General features: G+C 34.0%; 1 protein-coding gene across 1 annotated transcript; it reads left to right on the top strand.

The window, feature by feature from the left end:
• The first annotated feature begins 662 nt into the window (after nt 1-662).
• LOC100305427 (lectin-like receptor kinase) lies at nt 663-17,519 on the top strand. Its single transcript, NM_001248311.1, has 7 exons — nt 663-834; nt 1,836-1,900; nt 4,939-5,073; nt 8,936-9,060; nt 11,255-11,496; nt 14,464-15,874; nt 16,865-17,519. The coding sequence occupies exons 1-7, from the start codon at nt 663-665 to the stop codon at nt 17,517-17,519; spliced, it is 2,805 nt and encodes a 934-aa protein (NP_001235240.1).
• The last annotated feature ends 3,089 nt before the right edge of the window (nt 17,520-20,608 follow it).

Here is a 20,608-nt window from a genome sequence, read left to right as displayed (position 1 = left end):
TTTTCCTTAAATAAACGTTGGTGGCGAATCCCCAAGTAAGTTTTCCATTTTTTTTGGAAAATCATTTATTTATTTATTTATCTAAAAATTTTATGTCGTTGTCCCATCGTGGCCCACGTTGCGACATGATGCATATGGTATTGGAGACATTGTTGATCCAAAGAGCTATCATGAAGTTGTTTCTTGCCCTCAATTAGAAATGTGAAAGCATGCAATTAATGAAGAGATGCAATCTATGTCCATTAATGGCGTGTGGCAGCTAGTTGAGTTGCTTGAGAATTGTAAGGCAATCAGTTGTAAATGGGTCTTCAAGAAGGACTCAAATGGTAACATTGAAAGATTTAAGGCTATACTGATGGCAAAGGATTTTATGCAAAATGAGGGTGTTGACTTTAAATAGACTTTTTCTCCTGTATCAACAAAGGATTCCTTTAGAATTATTATGGCCCTTGTAGCTCACTTCGATTTGGAGTTGCACCAAATGGATGTGAAGACAAATTTTTCTGAATGGTGATTTGAGTGAGATGGTATACATGCTACAACCTTAAGGTTTTTGTATTAGTGTTAATGAGGAATTGGTATGTAAACTAAAGAGGTTGATTTAGGGCTTGAAACAAGCTTTTAGATAGTGGTACCTGAAATTTGATGAAGTGGTGACCTCCATGAGACTTGAGGAGAATAAGGTTGATCAATGCATATACCTCAAGGTCAGTGGGAGCAAATTTATCTTCCTTCTGCTATATGTGGATGATATATTATTGGCTTTTAATAACCTTGGCATGTTGCATGAGACAAAGGATATGGCAACAAGATCTTTTGACATGAAGGATCTTGGTAAGGACTCTTTTGTGTTGAGGATTGAGATTCACAAAGATAGATCATGCCATACACTCAAGTTATCTTAAAAGGCTTACATTGATAGAGCCTTAGAGGGATTCAATATGTAGAATTGTATACCTGGAGATGTTCCAATTGTCAAAGGTGAAAAATTCAACAAGGACCAATGTCTTAAGAATGAGATTGAGCAAGTAGAGATGAACGACATACCCTTTTGGGAGTGCTTGTAACACCTTAAAATTTTCTTCCAATTTATTTTTCTACACGCATAAAATTGCACTGTTAAGGACTAGACAATGAAAATTTTGCACTGTGTAATTTTATTATATGCCTGTGTGATTTAATTTATTCTTTGTATAAGTTTAGTGTTAGTTATATTGATTTTTTTGTGTAAATAATTATTTAGTTAGTTGGTAGAAATTTGGAAATTGACTGAACAAAAATTCCATCTATAGCAAAATTGCACCATGTATTAAGTGGTAGTCCAATTTATCTTTGTGTGAGGTTCACCCTGGGTACTTGTATTCCTAGGGAGATTAGCACAACAACATAGGCGATTAAGATAAGATTTACTAATTTTGGTATAAAAAACAAAAATACCCATTTTTGGCAAATCCTATCCCTTCCATTTTTGGTTGTTTTGCAAAAAGCAAAACTCCCCATTTGTGGCATGAAGTGGCACGTTCAAAAAGGTCAGCCAAGGGGTCATTCAAGTGTCAATAAGCCTTGTCACCTTGAAGCACATGCCTTATCTCCTTGTCCATTGTGGAAAAAAAATTGAACCCTTCATTCCTTCATCTTCATGAGTTCAACATTGAGGGAAGGAGGTCCAACTTTTCTTTTTCTTCTTCTTCCTAGCTCGTTCCTAGTGTTCTTGAGCCATTGGTCCATCAAGCCTAGGTAAATAAGTTTCATTCTTCATCCTAGACTTTTCTCTTCGTTCTCTTGTTCTAGCTTCTCTAATGACTTAAAATTGTCATTTTGTTTTACTTATGCAGGGAAACCTTTGGAAAGCTTAACATTCTTCATTCTCCCTTCAAAATTTCGTGAGTTTCATCAAGAGGTAAGGGGGGGTCTCTTGAACTCTTGAACCCTATGCTTGTTGACAAACTTCCTTGAACTTGTTTTGAAATTTTTGAGCTTGCTGCCATGTTCTGGATTTGTGTGCTGAGATGTTTTCCTTGAGTTTTTTATGCCAAAAATGAGTTCTTTGGGTGTTAAAACATACGGTTATCCTTAAATTTCATTTAAATTGGAGTTTCCTCGCAAAAGTTATAAATAAAATAAGTTTATGGACCTTTTGTAAAATGAAACTTTGTCACAGTAGTACGGACTGTTTTTATTAAAGTTTTGACCTCAAAAATGAGTTTTTTTAGGTTTGAAAATGTAGGGTAGCATATAAGATTTGCGAAAATCCAATTCTCAGAGCACCGAGAGCACCAAAAATAAGCTAGGAATGGAACTTTGTAAAACCAAGCGACAAGATGATTTTAGACGGTAGATAGCTTAACTTTGGAATCTATGCCTCCATATAAATTACCTTAGAATTATTATTTTTTTTGGAACTAGAAATTTATTTGCTATTATATTGCTGAGATAACTACAAGATCTTATATCTGATGCATGTTCTAAAATTATGATGATTCTTTGCTGATAAAATTACTGAAATTTGTGCCTATAGTTTATTATTAATATTGAATGATAAGACCGACAGAGTGTGAACTCTGAAAATTATATTTGTGGCATGAAAAATTATTTTCTATTATATATATATGCATATTGTCATTTTATCTGCACACATTGTGGTTTGGGTTCAAAGGTGTTCGACCCTCAATAAAATTATTTGTTATGTATGGTTAGATAGCTATAATTACAGATGTTGTGTTGTCTAATTATTCTGTGACAAGTGGTTCAACCGTATAAGGGGTCACGATTGATTCCCTAAGAGTAGTACGTAGGCTTGAGCCTTGTCTCTTTTTCTTGTTTGTTTGTATTCGTTCGTTGGATATAGATTAAGGAACTAGTGGTTCTATTTTCTTCTATGAGAAGGTGAGGTTACGTTAAGTGTAGAAGAAAGCTTCATGATGATGAATCAAGTTGACTCAAGATGTTTTGATGATAACAAGAGATGATGACAAAAAGCCCAATAGAATGATTTCAAGATTGAGTCAACAATTCAAGAATCAAGAGAAGTTTGATTTCAAGATTCAAGAAAAGATAAATTCAAGTTTCAAGAGAAGAAATCAAGAAGACTTCACAAGGGAAGTATTGAAAAGTTTTTTCAAAAAACAAACATAGCACAATTTTGCTTTTCAAAAGAAGTTTTCACAAAATTTTCTAAGTTACCAGAGTTTTTACTCTCTGGTAATCGATTACCAGTTTCCTGTAATCGATTACCAGTGGCAAAGTTTGTTTTCAAAAGCTTTCAACTGAATTTACAACGTTCCAATTAATTTCAAAATAGTGTAATCGATTACAAGATATTGGTAATCGATTACCAGTGTGTTTGAACATTGAAATTCAAATTCAATTGTGAAGAGTCACATCCTTTCATAAAATGCTTTGTGTAATCGATTACAAGGATTTGGTAATTGATTACCAGTGACAAGTTTTGAACAAAAATCAAAAGATGTAACTCTTCAAATGGTTTTCAGTTTTTTTCTAAAGGTTATAACTCTTCTAATGGTTTTCTTGACCAGACTTGAAGAGTCTATAAAAGCAAGACTTTGACTTTCATTTCAATAACTTTTTCGAATTGACTTTTGAATATCTTCTTCTTCTTCTTCTTCCTTTGAAAAAAGCTTTCAAAAGTTTTCTGGTTTTCCAAACTTTGAAAACAAGAGTGTGTTATTCATCTTTTTCATTCTCTTCTCTCTTTGCCAAAAAGAATTCGCCAAGGACTAACCGTCTGAATTCTTTATGTGTCTCTCTTCTCCCTTTTCCAAAAGAACGGAGGACTAACCGCTTGAATTCTTTTGTGTCTCCCTTCTCCCTTGTCAAAGAATTCAAAATGACACAGTCTGAGAATTCTTTTGATTCTTCTCTTTCCCTTATACAAAAGATTTCAAAGGACTAACCGCCTGAGATATCTTTTGATCCCCTTCACAAAGTTTTGAAGGACTAACCGCCTGAGAACTTTGTCTTAACACATTGGATGGTACATCCTTTGTGGTACAAGTAGAGGGTACATCTACTTGGGTTGTTGTAACTAAGAACAAGAAAGGGTACATCTCTTGTGGATCAGTTCAAGTGGAGGGTGCATCCACTTGGTTGTTCAAAGAGAACAAGGGAGGGTACATCCCTTGTGGATCTTTGCTTGTAAAGGATTTTACAAGGTTGAAAAGAAATCTGAAGGACCGCAGGTCGCTTGGGGACTGGATGTAGGCAGGGTTGTTGCCGAACCAATATAAAACTCTTGTGTTTGTCTTCTTCTTCCCTACACTCTTTAATTTCCGTTGTGCATTTTAATTATCGCTTTTACTTTTGGTTAAGTTTTTATTTCTATTCTTTATTTTCTTAACAACATAGTAAAAGCCTAAGAAGGGTAGATTTTTAATTAGTAAAGGTTCAGTAATAATTAATTCAACCCCCCTTTCTTAATTATTCCGAGACCACTTGATCCAACATTAAGGACGTGGATGATGGATAGAGATACACTGGGAGGATTGGTGGCAGTGATTAGGCCCTATTGTGAAATAAGTGTGATAGTTACGCGCTAAGGATGCGACAGTGTTGTTTGTTTAGATAACCACACATGGTAGTTACGTAGATTGTATGCTTTAGTTTTGTTTTGCTATTGCCTGTTGTTTGTGATGTTTTAGGAGCGGAGGTCATTGAGCATCCATGGAGGATGTTCACTTGGATCAATAGCTACCGCTATAGCTAAACGATGGAGGAAGAAGTGCACCTCCACACACACTTTGGTTACATCCAGCACCACTTTTTGCTGTTAGATGAGCCCCAGATACCACTGATCATTGTAGAGGCACATGCGATGTATCACTTTCCTTTTTAGCGTACCCCAGATACCTTCTATGAGTCTTGCAGCAATTCTTCGGGCATAACACCAATGAGAGGCCAACTAGATCTAACTTCTCTCAGGTTACGACCATCGTGGTCTACGAGGATGTGGGAGATTTCAGCGACAATGAGGATCTCATGCCATCTGAGATCACTTTCTACCGAGATGTCTGCGGTGAAGAGATATTTGAGGGAAAAATGGTTTCGTCTGACGAGGTACGGGACTTCTCGAGAGACAAGAGTGACCTTTATGAGGATATGACTTCACCCTAGGTAGCTTGTGGGTCTTGGATATCGACTGCTCTGAGTATAGGATTTTTTCCCTTTTTGATGTATCTTTAGAGTGGAAAGATTTCTATAATCAGTGTCATGATATTTTATTGTATTAAACATTTTGGTGATTCTTTGTGATATTTGGAGGGGCAATGGATATTTTATTGTATTAAACAATTGTAATGATTTTAGTACACTTATGTTTAAATCTTAAGGGTCACTGAGGCTCAATAAGTATGTTTACGTATTTCTTCCAATTTATCATCATTTAATTTTGTGCAATTTATTTCTTTATAATATGTACTTTATTATAACATTGTGTAAGGACAAAAGAAAAATGACAACAACTTTCAAAATGTTTTTTTAATAAAGAATGCATTTTGACAATACATTTTATTCATGATCATTTTAATTATACGTACACGTTTTAATCAAGCGCAATATATTTAATTATATGTGTTCCTTCTTTTCTCAAAAGAAAAGAAAATGTATTGAGATATTTTATCAACTTAGAAAGAAAATCTAATTTAATGATGCGTATTTCGCAAAATATATTATTTAAATGTTTCAAAGTAATATTTCAAAAAAATAATTTAAGGTGTTATAGTGCTCTGGGCTGCCTCATGTATGCTCATGATCAGGTATGCACTAGACTGAATAATGCTTTCATAGTTGGCGTTCTTGGTACATACCAATCGAACCTATGAATGATCACTGGATAGTTGCTAAGAAGGTGATGAGGTACTTGTAGAAGACTAAGGAGTATATGCTTGTGTATAGGAGAGTTGACAACTTGGAGGTTGTGAGGAATCTTATGACAGGACTTCGCATTGTGGACTTTATTGCTAGCCCACTGAAAATTTTTTGTGATAACTATGTTGCTCCATTTTATACAAAGTGTAATAAGACTTCTAGAGGATCTAAGCACTTGGAGTTGAAGTATCTGACTGTTAGAGATCTTGTGAAAGATGGTTCGATAGTGGTAGATCATGTGGACACAAATTCAATGTTGGTTGATCCCTTGACCAAGGGATTAAGGCTTGTTGTTTTCAAATGACATGTTGAAAACAAGGGCATTGTGAATGTTTTTGATATTTTTGGTTAGTGGGTGGGGGCTTTAGATTTATGTTATTTCCTTTTTTTCATCTTGTTGGATCCTTATTTTGAATTTTGAAAAATGATGTATTGATGACATTTTACATTTGATTTGATGAATAAATGATTATATGAATTTCATTATGATAACTTTTGTATGTGTATATCAAATGTAAGATTATTAAAGCTCAGTGTCGTTAGGACCATTATGCTGGTGGTCATCGACACCAGAACTGAAGCTGAGGCATAATGATATTAAAGCTCGACGTAGTTAGGATCACTATGTCAGTGATCGACACCAGGATTGAAGCTGAGGTCTGATGATTTCTTGATAGAACATGTAATTTCTCTGGCTTTCAAGCACTTGAGAGAAATTAAGGACTAACGAAGAAAATGACAGTATGGCTTTCTTAATCACATTGGCACATCATTTTTTATTACACTCTACATTGATGACTAGTCGACGAAGTCGGTAATATTTGTAACCATGGAAAGTGTTGCATCAATGAGAGATGTCATTATCGCCATAATTCAGTGTTACTGGCTTTTGTAGCATGAAGTCTTAATTAAGTGTTGTATCTTGAGATCATTTGTTTTGTGGTTACGATATGTCATTAGTTTGAGAGTCATTTTCGAAATAATTTTTAAAATTAAAAATGCACAATTAATTTTGCCCAAGTGGAAGAATCTTAAAATTTTTCCATATATTCTTGTGGGCTACAATTAATAGTAATATTTTGTTTTGCCAAAAGCAGGCTACTATTATGATCCATTTGATGATACTTAAATCCACTAATAATGTGATTAATTGTTTACGAGTTTTGTCCACCTAATTCTAATTAGTATGGGAAAACAGTGTGAGCCTAACCACCGGACCCATAATGGGAGGTGCTTAGGGTTAATAAATAGCAAAGCTAGGTCCCTTTTGCTGTCACATTATGAATTGCTCTATAGGATTTGTTCCATTGAAAACTCTACAATAAGAAGAGTCTGATCGGGCAAAGGAAGACTTGACTTTTGGATTTCTACAGGTCACACTATACATAGACAATTCTCATCTTCTTGATCATGTTTTCAACAAACAAGTGTTATGTCCATATTTTAAACTCATGAATTCGTTCTTGATAAATTTATTTATTTTACATCAATCTCATTACATTAAGCTGCTGCTGTAAGACTATTTATACTTTATCGGCTTGATCCACCGTGATTGACAATTACAAAATATCAGTACATGTCACGGTTTCTAGTTTTTTCATAAGAATATGGCTATACTTCTCTATAGTACATTTACATCTAGATTAATCTAGGACTTTCTTTTCCTTCTCTAGAATTTGCATACCCGAGTAATACCAGAAAAGGATCGAAAATATAAAGGCCATAATGACAAAAGATCATACAGCAGCCTAAGCAATCATAACATATCCCACAAATCTTAAAAAAAGGTACCAAATTTCAGAAAGCTAACTAAGTGGGATGATAAGTCTATTTGGAATAGCAGTGTGTAGTTGATCCAGAATCCTTTTCAAGATGTTCTTTGTGTTAATTGTTATGGCTCCATTTGGCCAATCACCTTTGGTGAATTATTTTCTACATCGGACTAGTATATACTTAGTGGAATAACTTGTCAATTGTCATTCTTGGCTCGTTCATCTTTAATCAAGGGAGCTTATTTTTCTAAATGGATAGTACGTAGTGGAAAAAGGTATCAAATTTCCAAAAGCTAGCTAAGTAGGATGATACGTCCAATGGAGTATATATAGCAGCGTGCAGTTGATCCATAATCCATGTCATGATGTTCCTTATCTTAAGGTTCCATTTTGCCAATCATCTTTAGTCAAGGAAGCTTATTTTCTACATCTGAACGAATGTATGTATGTACGTAGTGGGAATAACTTGTCGATCAATTGTCATTCTTGGCTCATTCACTTTTGATCAAGGGAGCTTATTTTTCCACATTAGAATAATATGCAGTGGAAAAAGGTACCAAATTTCAGAAAGCTAATTAACTAAGTGGGATGATATATAAGTCCAAGGGAGCTTATTTATTTATATCTGAATAGTACATTACATAGTGGAATCACTTGTCATTCTTAATAATAGACTATTTTTTGTAGGCAAATAAATTTATTAATTCAAAACAATGTTGATGGAGCATAAGAAATGCTCCAAACAGGCTTGCATACAGATGATACATCAGCTAAGAAGATACAATACATATTCGTATCTAACATAAAGGAACCATATTCTATGGATACTAACATAATCCCTATCTTCTTCGTTTTATCAGTAAATACTAGTTTGTTAGAAGCGTCAGTGGGGGATTCGATCCCGCAACCTCTTCCACCTCAACTTCTCCCTTCACCCTTAAGTATCTCCAATCCTAACTACTAAACCAACCTTATATCTCCACATAATTCCTATCTTAAGCACTTATTATTTGCCATTTACATTATTCACCCGAGCATAAGATAGCAACTTAATTAACCCTGCAGCCACATCATTTGTTATGCTATCAGTACGACGCACCTTGTTATTGATAGACCTTTAACCATGTGCCAAAACTGATATGCTCGTACTCCTCCCATCCACCAATGTTGTTCAGGCAAAGCAGAGGAGTACTATTGGTCCATTCCTAAAATAAGAAGGTGAATCCTTTGATTTTTACTTGTAACCAAGACCATGTTCTGAGTCTAATGCTGTCCAATAGTGCTTCTCTGTCCAAATTCACATTCCTGAAGACTACTACATCATGGCGGTGTCTCCACAAGCACCGCAAAATTGCTATTCGAGTCACTTTCTACGCTTGAGAAACCTTCCAAAACCCAAGGAAAAGTCACAAGACTCATGCTCTACTAATGCTTGCAGTACTAGCAAATCTCTCTGTATACTGACAAGAATCCCCCCCTCCAGCACCACGTATATTGAGTTCTTGTTGTGAAGATTTAGTTTCAATTATAAATGTGTGAATAATCCTATATCATACCATCGAAACCAAGTACTTATGTGATAAAACAAGCACCGCAGAGAAGTTTTCTAGTCTTCTCAATATGTGACATCAAACAAATATTCAGATTACTGAACATGTATATTTACTTTTGGATTCATAGTATATTATTTCATTTTTTTATTTACTAATGCACAATAATTTTATTATTTTATATTGACGCAGTCACTCTTTATATCATATAGGAATCAAAACTTACACTAAAAATATATTAATACCACACTATAATATTAGACTATTTACATGAAAACATATATGATACATAAATCACATACAGAACTCGTCCAAAATTGGCTAAATATATGTTCTGATATATTGCAAGGCCTTGAAATAGGCATGCTGTTGGTGATGGATGGTGATTCAAAGGAATCAGATTGGCCATTGGTAGGCTGAGGAGGACAACGAGGGCATGTCACATAGAAAGCAATGGCAATGGCGTTTCTTGCTTCAGGGCATTAATAACCTGTTCTGCCTTTGGCCTTTTCTTGTGATCTGGGTGGCTACACCATATTCCTACCGTGAGCAAACATGTCATTTCGTTCACATCGTAATCCCCTTTCAATCCCTTATCGGCAGCATTCAAAATATTCCCTTCCACATAATGTTTCCATACCCAATTTGTTAAAGGCACATGATTATGCTCCCTATCCTCATAAGTCCTCTTTCCACATGCTATTTCCAAAGCCAAAACCCCAAAACCGTACATGTCAGATTCCTTGCTAGCCCTTCCTTCCTTTACATATTCAGGAGCCAGGTACCCATATGTCCCCACCACCTTTGTCTTCTGAGTCCTCAATCTTGGATCCACCAATTTCGCCATCCCAAAGTCACTAACCTTGGTATTGAAATCAGTGTCCAACAAAACATTAGCCGACTTAATATCCCTATGAAGAACACATTGTTCCGCGTCTTCATGAAGATAACGAAGTGCTCTCACCACGCCTAATGCTATCTTGTATCTCACACCCCATGTCAAAGTTCTTCTGTTGCCAAAGAGATGATTGTCAAGGCTTCCATTAGTCATGTACTCAAAAACCATTAATAACTTCCCTTCCTCGTGGCACCACCCCATGAATTGAACAAGATTTTTATGTATGAGACGACTTATAATCTTCACCTCGTTCGTAAATATTTCTTCAGAATTTTCAACATCAGAAAAAATCCTTTTCACCGCAACCACGCGCCCTAAATCACTCAGAAACCCTTTGTAAACTTCTCCATAACCTCCTTCTCCGAGCCTTCTATCATCTGCGAACCCGTTGGTGGCTGCAACTAATTCGTTGTAACCAAACCTTCTTGGCATAGATGCTTTATCCAAATCAGAACTATCTTCTCTTCTTGTCTTCTTGATGAAGATCAACAAAGAAACACCAATGATCAAAAGCACCAAAAATATAGAACAAGTCACTGCAACAACTACTAGTTTGACATGGAACTTGTATTTAACTATCATGTCAGTGTTTTCTTTGTTTACCTCTAAACTGGTGGAGTTCAGAGTTGACGCAAATTCCCAGGAATGAATAACATTTTGCTCACTAGACGACCCGGTTGCACCTGAAAACCCAACATTGACCCATTCTGGTAAAGTTTCCCCTAGGTCAATATGGTACGAAAGAGAATTAGCATTAGGTGTAAAACCAGAGCTAGTTCCCTCAAAGAACCACGAGACAGAAAGGAGTTTGGCAGAAGCATTGTGAGTTATCAACGCATGCCCCATTTTCCCTATGTTGCTCTCAATATCAAACCTGCTATAATTGAGGGATGCCACAGAGTTATTGTTGATCCCTACGTGCTGCACTGGTGGATCATCATCGTTTACATAAGTGTCGAATTCGACAGCAACGATGTTGTTTTGGGTGTCACCGTATAGGCCGAGAGTGCTACCATCTGATTCTGATTTTTGCGGAATCTGGAAGAGAAGGGGTGCCACATAGAAGGCAAAGCCGTCACCATAGTTGGTTTGAGTGGGCACGCCAATAGTGAACGAAAAGCGAGTAGAAAAGTCTGTGACATTTCCATTAGAAGAGTTTTTAAGGTGCAAAGGTTGGCCATAGATGGCTCGTCCAACTCCATTTTCGATGAGTGGATTGAGCACTATGGTTCCGTTCTCAATCTTGGCTACGCCTGCCGTTCCAATGAGGTTTGCGCTTTCAGTGTCATTGAAGTTAGGTATGTTAAAGGAGAGTGGTTGAACAATTGGAAGGATAATAAAAAGGAAGCAGAAAAGAAGAGAAGTTTTGAAGTAGTACTGGAAATGTTCCGAGGTAGCCAACATGGTTCGTTACGGCTGAGTCTGCTAGGCCTGAGCCTGAGGATGTTAATTTGGAATTGTCTTATAGTATATTTGTAGGGAAGACATATGGAACACGGCAATTTATATCACACTACAGGGTAGATTATATAAAAAAAAGATGATTTATAGACCCCTAACCAAATGAGAGTTCATGAGTCATAAGAATTTTTTTAATTTTAAAACTGAGACCTTCCACGAAAAAGTTTACAGAGATATAAATTTAAAGCTAATTAGTTAGGCAATGACTTTTATAAAATGCTAGTCGGCCTAGGATGTTAAAATTTTTTTTATCATGATTAACATACATACATACAAGCCCATTTAATTAAGTACGAATTGGACATGAACTCTTGATAGGAGTTAACGACGATGCAAGTGTAATTAAAGCATATCAGTGGTAATTGCTAAGCTTTAGGATCATCATTGTATATAGTTGTAGATGCATGGACTTGCGCTTAAGGAGATAATGATATCATTTAGATATTAAAAACTCACACTAGGGATAGATTATTATAGTGTAAGTGTGTATAAAAGGTCTCACACCAGATATAAATGAATGTTGATAAACATGAGTGATAATAATCCGTAAATCTAATTTCTTAATATTTTGGGTTAGATGTTGTTAACTAGGTTCACTTGTGTGCTTATTAACAAGTGGCCCATCAATAATGAAGATGCATGTCCTTAATGTTTTATCCCCCAACTCTTAACAAATAGTATGTAGAGGTTTCATGTTGAATGTGATGTCAAATTTACTTGTATATTTGACTCGTGACCCATTAATAAAGATATCTTTAGTTTTTACACCTAATTCCTAATAAAGTGGAAGTCATAATGCAACTTGATGATGGGCTCAAGCGAGTATTAAGTCATGGCATAATCGATGGAGGATCCATGTATAGGAATTCCTTGTGATGATGAAAATCTTTATGACACTTGTGTAGATAGGCCAAATAGTGTGTATATAATTGATGTGAGTTAATAATGATGGAAGTATAGATGACAATAGTTAAGCACTAAAGTTATCGTTGAATATTCTTGAATGATAAGACTTCCGCTTGATGAGGGAAGCATACCATACCAAAAAAAGTCTCACACTTAAAGGATAGATCAAACACATAAAAAAGTCATTTTAACCTAAGAACATAAAAATATATAATATCACACGAATAACACATCAAAAGCTAATTAAAACAAGCACAAGTTATTAATTTATTCCTTGGGTAATCATCAAAAAATCCTTTGACCTATAGTTTAGTTAAGTATTATCAGCTTAAATGAATTTTTCGACCTCCAATTATCACATTTGTGAAATTTTGGTCTCTAAATTTTAATTATGTGACTTTTGTATTCTAAAGTATTAGAATTGTGCAATTTTAGCTCTTCTTCAATCTTCTTTTAAAAATTTAATGATTTTTGTTAAGATGACATTGACGAATGATATAGAAGAGGATGTGGTATTGATAAATGAAATTGGCGTGAGGACATGAGCTAATGTGACAGATCTCAATGTATCACTAACACGGCAGAGTTATGGGGGACATGTAAAGATTGGGGGCGTGTGAAAATAAGAATGTAAATCATCAAAATGTTAAAGATATGATTAGAACTCCAAACATTAAACTCTAAGAACAATAATTAACCATTAGACTAACAATTTTTTTATATACTTCTTTTTTTTTTATTGATTGAAATTTATTGAAAATTATTAATACATGTCATTTAATGATTCTCTTTTAATGATTTGTAGGACTCATTAAAATTTAAAATTTATAACATAATAAAAACTTTCAACTAAAATCAAATTTTTAAACTTTTAGTTAATATTTATCAGTTGTGTTTACTAAGTATACACTAACAAAGACTAAAAGATAGTCAATGTAATTAGCTAGCTGTACTAAAATATCTATGTTCTAGATGGAAAAAAATCTTCTTACAAATAATTTCTATGTTGAATGCTTAGCAAACATTAAAATACAAATGATTTATCAAATAAACCTTGCCGTGGTGGAGTGGTGGTCCAATTAATTACCAATTTTTGTCAAAGGAGTTTGTTTTACTCGCTTGAATTGTAGTGGAATAATTGCACCCCTTCTTGGCTTTTTCTACTGACCCTATGCATAGAATACTTGGCTCAATTAGTTGACTTATCCCATTGTGAAGCTTCTTCTTAATTACGTTGGCCAGACATCATTTAATGATTTAATAACGTTTGAAGCTAATAAAAGTTGAAAAAAGAGAAAGAAAAAATGTCCTGCACACACGACATATTCACGTTACTGTCATGAAATTTAGGTATCTGCCACTGTTATTACGTCAATTAGTAATGGTGGCCCTGCATTTAGCACTACCACAAGACCAATTCAAAATAATTACAGATGTCAGTTAGTGAAAGTGAGTCCACAATGTAACATAGTATTTCTTCTGATCTCAAAGATATCAAATACAAGAAGAAGAAAAAATATATTATATTAATTAAGAAAATTAATTAATTACAATTTGAATTGAAAAATATTTTTTAATTTATTTTTTTATTAGAATTTGATATAAAAAATAAAAAAGAATTATTGAATATAGAAGATTAATTAAATAAAAAAATATTTTAGAAATAATAACATTAAATAAGATAAAATTAATAAAAAATTTCTTATATTTAAAATAAAATATTCTTTTATATTTGAAAACAAAAATACACACCACCAAGACCAATTCAAAATAAAATAGTGCCATTGACTACCAAGACCAATTCAAAATAAAATAGTGCCATTGACTCAGTACAGTTAGTAAAACTTCACTTAGTTTTTTTTATTTAAACAGCAAGTTCCATCGAGCAATAACTCAGAACAACTAAACTTAATTAATCACTCCTCGAAACAAATCTACTTTTGCTATTCCACTTCTCTCATCACCCCTTTCATCTTTGATATGAATTTCTTAGCTCTATCAAACAAAGGAAGAAAAAAACAGCCACAACTGAGATTACTGGAGATGGTGATCACAGTTTTTCTCCTCGTGTTAGCCATTCCTTCACCTCTTAAAACAGCAGAATCACTAAATTTCAACATAACAAACTTCGCAAACTCCGAGAGTGCAAAAAACATGTTATACGTGGGTGACGGCGCTGTGAACAAGAACGGGTCCATAGAGCTCAACATAGTGGACTATGATTTCCGCGTTGGGAGAGCCTTGTACGGACAACCTCTGCGCCTTTGGGACTCATCTTCTGGTGTTGTAACCGACTTCTCCACGCGCTTCACTTTCACTATTGACAGAGGAAACAACAAAAGTGCTTCTTATGCTGACGGTTTCGCGTTCTACATAGCCCCTCATGGCTACCAGATTCCCCCAAACGCAGCTGGTGGCACTTTTGCACTCTTCAACGTCACCTCCAATCCCTTCATTCCCCGTAACCATGTGCTCGCGGTTGAGTTTGACACATTTAATGGCACAATTGACCCTCCCTTTCAGCACGTTGGCATAGACGATAACTCTCTCAAATCCGTCGCTACCGCCAAGTTTGACATCGACAAAAACCTCGGAAAGAAATGTAACGCTTTGGTAAACTATAATGCTTCCAACAGGACCCTCTTTGTGTCTTGGTCTTTTAACGGAGCCGCAACACCCAATTCGAAGAATTCATCAGTTTCTTACCAGATTGATGACCTCATGGACATTCTACCCGAGTGGGTGGATGTTGGGTTCTCCGCTTCAACTGGCGATCTCACTGAACGAAACATTATTCATTCGTGGGAGTTCAGTTCAACGTTGAATTCTTCCACTGTTTCGAATAACAATTCCTCGGACAATAATGGAGCGAAGGACCGGAACGGGTTGAGCTCGGTTGCGGTGGTTGCTGTGGCGGCGTGTGCGATTGTTTTGGTGGCAGCAGCCGCGAACTTTGCAGCTTGGGTGATAATCATGAAGAAGAGAAGGGGTAAGGGTGATTATTATGATAATGATGAAAGTGGACACACATCGGCTAAGTTTGATTTGGATAGGGAAACTATACCTAGGAGATTTGATTACAAAGAACTAGTTGTAGCTACCAATGGGTTCGCCGATGATACAAGGCTTGGACGAGGAGGTTCGGGACAAGTTTACAAAGGGGTTCTGAGTCATTTAGGAAGGGTGGTTGCAGTGAAAAGGATTTTCACTAACTCTGAAAATTCAGAAAGAGTTTTCATCAATGAGGTTAGGATCATAAGCCGTCTTATACACAGAAACCTTGTGCAGTTCGTAGGGTGGTGCCACGAGCAAGGAGAGTTTCTGTTGGTTTTTGAGTTCATGCCTAATGGAAGCCTCGACAGTCATCTCTTTGGGGACAAAAAAACTTTGCCCTGGGATGTCAGGTATGGTTACATAATATATATAATCAATTCAATTATATGTTGTTTTATGTATTTTTATAATGAACAAAACTTAGTTGTTTCATACTTGTCTTAGTAGTCTATGTTAATTAATCTTTAATAATACAGACAAGGACCGATATAGTTAGGGAATTGGGGGAGGGGTCTTTTTAAAAGTTGAAAAATAATTTTAAAGGAGTTATTTTTAATCTTTATCCTTTATTTTCTAATCTAATTGGTCAAAATGAGTAACTCCCACTTTTAACAATTTGATTAAATGACAATGAAGAGTGTAGATAGAGAGTAATTATTCCTATATACACAATTTAGTTGTAGAAGTAATAGTAATTAAGTGTGTTTATTTCTTTTTTACTTTTTAAGAACATATTTAATTTCTATTTTTAGTATTTATTGTAAAAATAATAACAACATTTATTTCTTTTGTTAAATAAATATACTATTTCATTTTTATAGTCTTTATTGTGGAGATAATTAATTATGTTATTTTTTCACTTTTTAAACAAATATATTCAAGAATTATTTATTTCTCTTTTTAATAATATTTTCAATTTATAATCACCTATTGTTATTTCAAAGTTTGTATGTAACCTTGAAAAATACTATAAAGAGAAACTAAATATTGAATACAATTTATTCCATGGACACAAAACAAAATACGCGCGCGCACACATTATTAGTTAACATTTATATTAAAATTGACCCGTCCTATAGTGGGGTATGATTCCATCACTGAATCTGAATAAAAACTTGTATTGCGTTGGTTATATCACTTATGGTACTTCAATTATGAAGAGAGAACAACACTAATAAATACCTATGAATATATGCATCTATATTTTGTGTTTTTATTTTTTATTCTTGTTTAAAGGAAGTATAATCTTGCATTATAATATATATAACCTTGCAATCAGTACCCTGTGTGTGTTATGCAATTAAAACCTTTTCCACTATTGTTCTCAATTTTTCACACAGGTACAAGGTAGCATTAGGTGTGGCTTTGGCAATTCGTTATCTTCATGAGGATGCAGAGCAAAGTGTTCTACATAGGGATATTAAGTCGGCTAATGTGTTATTGGACACAGATTTTAGCACAAAGCTTGGTGATTTTGGGATGGCAAAGTTGTTGGATCCAAGGTTGAGGACTCAGAGGACAGGGGTAGTGGGGACTTATGGGTACCTTGCCCCAGAATATATCAACGGAGGTAGGGCTAGCAAGGAATCAGACATTTATAGTTTCGGGGTTGTGGCTCTTGAAATTGCATGTGGAAGGAGGACTTACAAAGACGGGGAGTTTCTTGTGCCTCTCGTGAACTGGATGTGGAAATTGTACGTGGAAGGGAAAGTTCTGGATGCTGTTGATGAGAGATTAAACAAGGAGTTTGATGTTGATGAAATGACAAGCTTGATTGTTGTAGGGTTGTGGTGTACTAACCCTAACAACAAGGAAAGGCCCACCGCTACACAAGTAATAAAAGTTCTTCAGCTTGAAGCGCCATTGCCCACGCTTCCACTTGATATGCATGATGGTCCTCCTCTTTCTTTAAACACGTATACGCATGCACAACCCCCTTATGATTCCTTGCAATCAGTACCCTTCACTAACAGCCTTCAAAGTGTTGGACGCTAAGTTGCTAAGTCAAGCTTCAAATTTATCTATTTCGGGCACTATGAAGTTGTGCAATCTATGTAGAATTTCATTTTTTTTTTATGATTTTAATTTGATGACCTTTGTGACAAAATGTTTGGTGACTTAACAGATATGTAAAATGGTTGGAAGAGAGTTTCCTTTTGAATAAATAATAATGCTTATTTCACATCTTACAATTTTCACATATATTGTTATAAGTTACGATTAATCATAATTTTTGTTTTGTCAAAAAAAAAAAACAGACTAATATTATGATGCATTTGATGATGCTTAAACCGATTAATAATGTGATTGATTGTTTATAAACTTTGGACACCTAATTCTAATAAGTGTGGAAAAATAGTATTGATTAAACCCATAACAAGAGGTGTCTAAGGTTAATAAATAGTAAGACTAAGTCTTATTTATCGTCATATTATTCATTGCTCATTAGAGTTTGCCTCATTAAAAACTTGATATTTAAATTACATGATCAGATAAAGAAATACTTGATTCTTGGTTTTAAGGACTTGTGTAATACAAGATCATGCCTTTAATAAGTAAGTAATTTAATTGGTATTCTAAATTCATATAAAATATGTGTTTGGCATTTTTTTTTTTTACATTTGGTATATATCAGAACTAACTTTATATAATTTAGGACATGATGGTTAGATAATGTTATGTCTTGTTATTTAATAATTTTTCAAGTCTATGTTTTGGATAATTTTCGTTTTTTATTTTATACGAAATATTTTGAATAATTATTTTAGCAATGGATGAGTTGAATTTATGTTACTTGGGTTCAATATATTTAAACCTGTTTCGTTAGCGCTGCCTGGTTTCTACAATCGTTAGTGTTGTTACGGTGTTTCATATAGTTTAATTTAAAAGTGCTTTTTTTTATTGACATTACACGACTCCTTTTTTTGTGTCATTTGCCGAATTGGTGTTCTGGCAGTATTTTCCATTTGTATTTGACTTATTGACTTGGTGACAGGCACACCTTGTGTTCCTATCCAATTTGTTTTTTCTTTTTAATTACAATCAATGAGTTTATTAAGAAAAATCAAATCAATTGATTTCAATGTGCCACTGTTACAATTTCAATGTGTGTACGAAAGTTATCTTTTTAATTTCAATTGTTATGGCTGAATTACGGTGCATAACTCTTAAGCTACTATTTGATGTCTCATTCAATTTAATAATAGATTTTGATTTCAGTATAATATGTTTTCATTGGCAACCAATTTCAATGCTTATATTGAATGGTCAACCTGCTGATATTAGCTTGTTACTATAGTTGTTGTTAACTGAAATTTTAATTCCGGTGGTGATTTCAATTGCTATTGATTGCTTGTATTGCTCGAATTGATAAAAAGAAGGAAAGTTTAAACACTAATCCAATTTATATTATTACAATCTTGTTGTGTTAAATATATATTTTGCATAGAAATATGTCGATATATTGTTACTACGATTATATATAATTGAATGATTGTCACACTCAATCTCTATTATATTAGTTTCAATTGCTTGTTGTAATTGCTAATTTTTTATGCAATTGTTTTATTCATATTCAATTGTTACATTAAAAAAATGCTAAAAGTTGTATAAAACAAGTAATGCGTGGTGGATAATTTTTAAAAAAATATTTGGTAAGGGTATTGTTAACTTATTACATGTGGATTGTCACGATTACTATGCTGAATATTATATTAAATGGGTTTCTCTACTTAGGTTTAATTGGTGTTGTGATTTCAATTGCAATTTTTAATAAATTGTTATATTAATTTAACATGTTTAATATATTTCTAATCGATTGAAATCCAACTGCTACTTTTAAATTGTCCTAGGAAATTGAAAATTTTAATTTTTAATTGTGGTAAGAGATTGGGGTTTTTTATTTATGTGCACCATAATAGAAGATAGCCTTACTACTGAAGACTGACCCTTCTACTCATCTGTATATATATATATATATATATATATATATATATATATATATATATATATATATATATATATTAATGTTGTTGTGCATTTCAAGTTATTGATGTGCATATCCATTTGATTGCTATTGTGGTGTCGGTATGTAAATTGTTATTGTGAGACACTAAAATTCAGTTGTTATATGCTAACATTGTATATACAAAATTACACACTTTTGCGTGAATTGTTAGTTGTTTGGTATGAGAATTTTTAATCTCTATTGTTATTTTAATTTAATAATATAGTATAAATGTGTATAAAAAATCTTACGTTGGATAGAAATAAATGTTAATATATAAGTGACAAGAATCCGTAAACTTAATCTCTTAAGATTTTGGGTTAGATATTGTTAATTAGGTTTACTTGTATGATTATTAATCAGTGGTCCATCAATAATGAAGATGCATGTCCTTCGTATTTTACTCTCGAATTCCTAACAAATTAGTATGTAGAAGTTTTGGGTTGAATGTGATGTTAAGTTCATTTGTATGTTTGACTTGTGGTTCATTAATAAAGATGTCCTTAGTTTTTATGCACAATTTCTAATAAAGTGAAAGTTATAATGTAACTTGATGACTGGCTTAGGCGAGTATTAAGTCATGGCATAATCGGTGGTGCATGCATGTATAGGAATTCCTTGTGATGATGAAAATCTTTCTAACACTTGTGGAGGTAGGTCAAGTGGTGTGTATATAGTTGATGTGAGTTAATGATGATGCAAGTGTAAAAGACAATAGCTAATCACTAAATTCATCATTGAATACTCATGAATGATAAGGCTTCCCCTCGAGGGAAGCATATCATACGAAAAAAAAGTCTCACACTTAAAGGGTAGCTTGTTAATTAAAGTGCAAGTATGAGTAAGAAATCTCATGTATTGGATATAAAGATAGACATATTGATCCTATGTAATTGACTTATGACCCATTAATGAAGGTTTTCTCGATATTTTATTCCTTTGTATCACAAATTTATTAAATTAGTTTATGAACCAAATCAAATCATAAGCAACTAGTTTTTCATTTACTTTGTAATATGTTTGGTTTTATTATTAGAGGGTGTGCACAAACTCATGATTTTCCTATTCTTGTCTCTTC

The sequence above is a fragment of the Glycine max genome, chromosome 17 (genome assembly GCF_000004515.6).
Source record: "Glycine max cultivar Williams 82 chromosome 17, Glycine_max_v4.0, whole genome shotgun sequence".
Taxonomy (NCBI): domain Eukaryota; kingdom Viridiplantae; phylum Streptophyta; class Magnoliopsida; order Fabales; family Fabaceae; genus Glycine; species Glycine max.
Note: the sequence above shows the minus strand (reverse complement) of the source record. Positions and strands in the feature narration are given on the sequence as shown.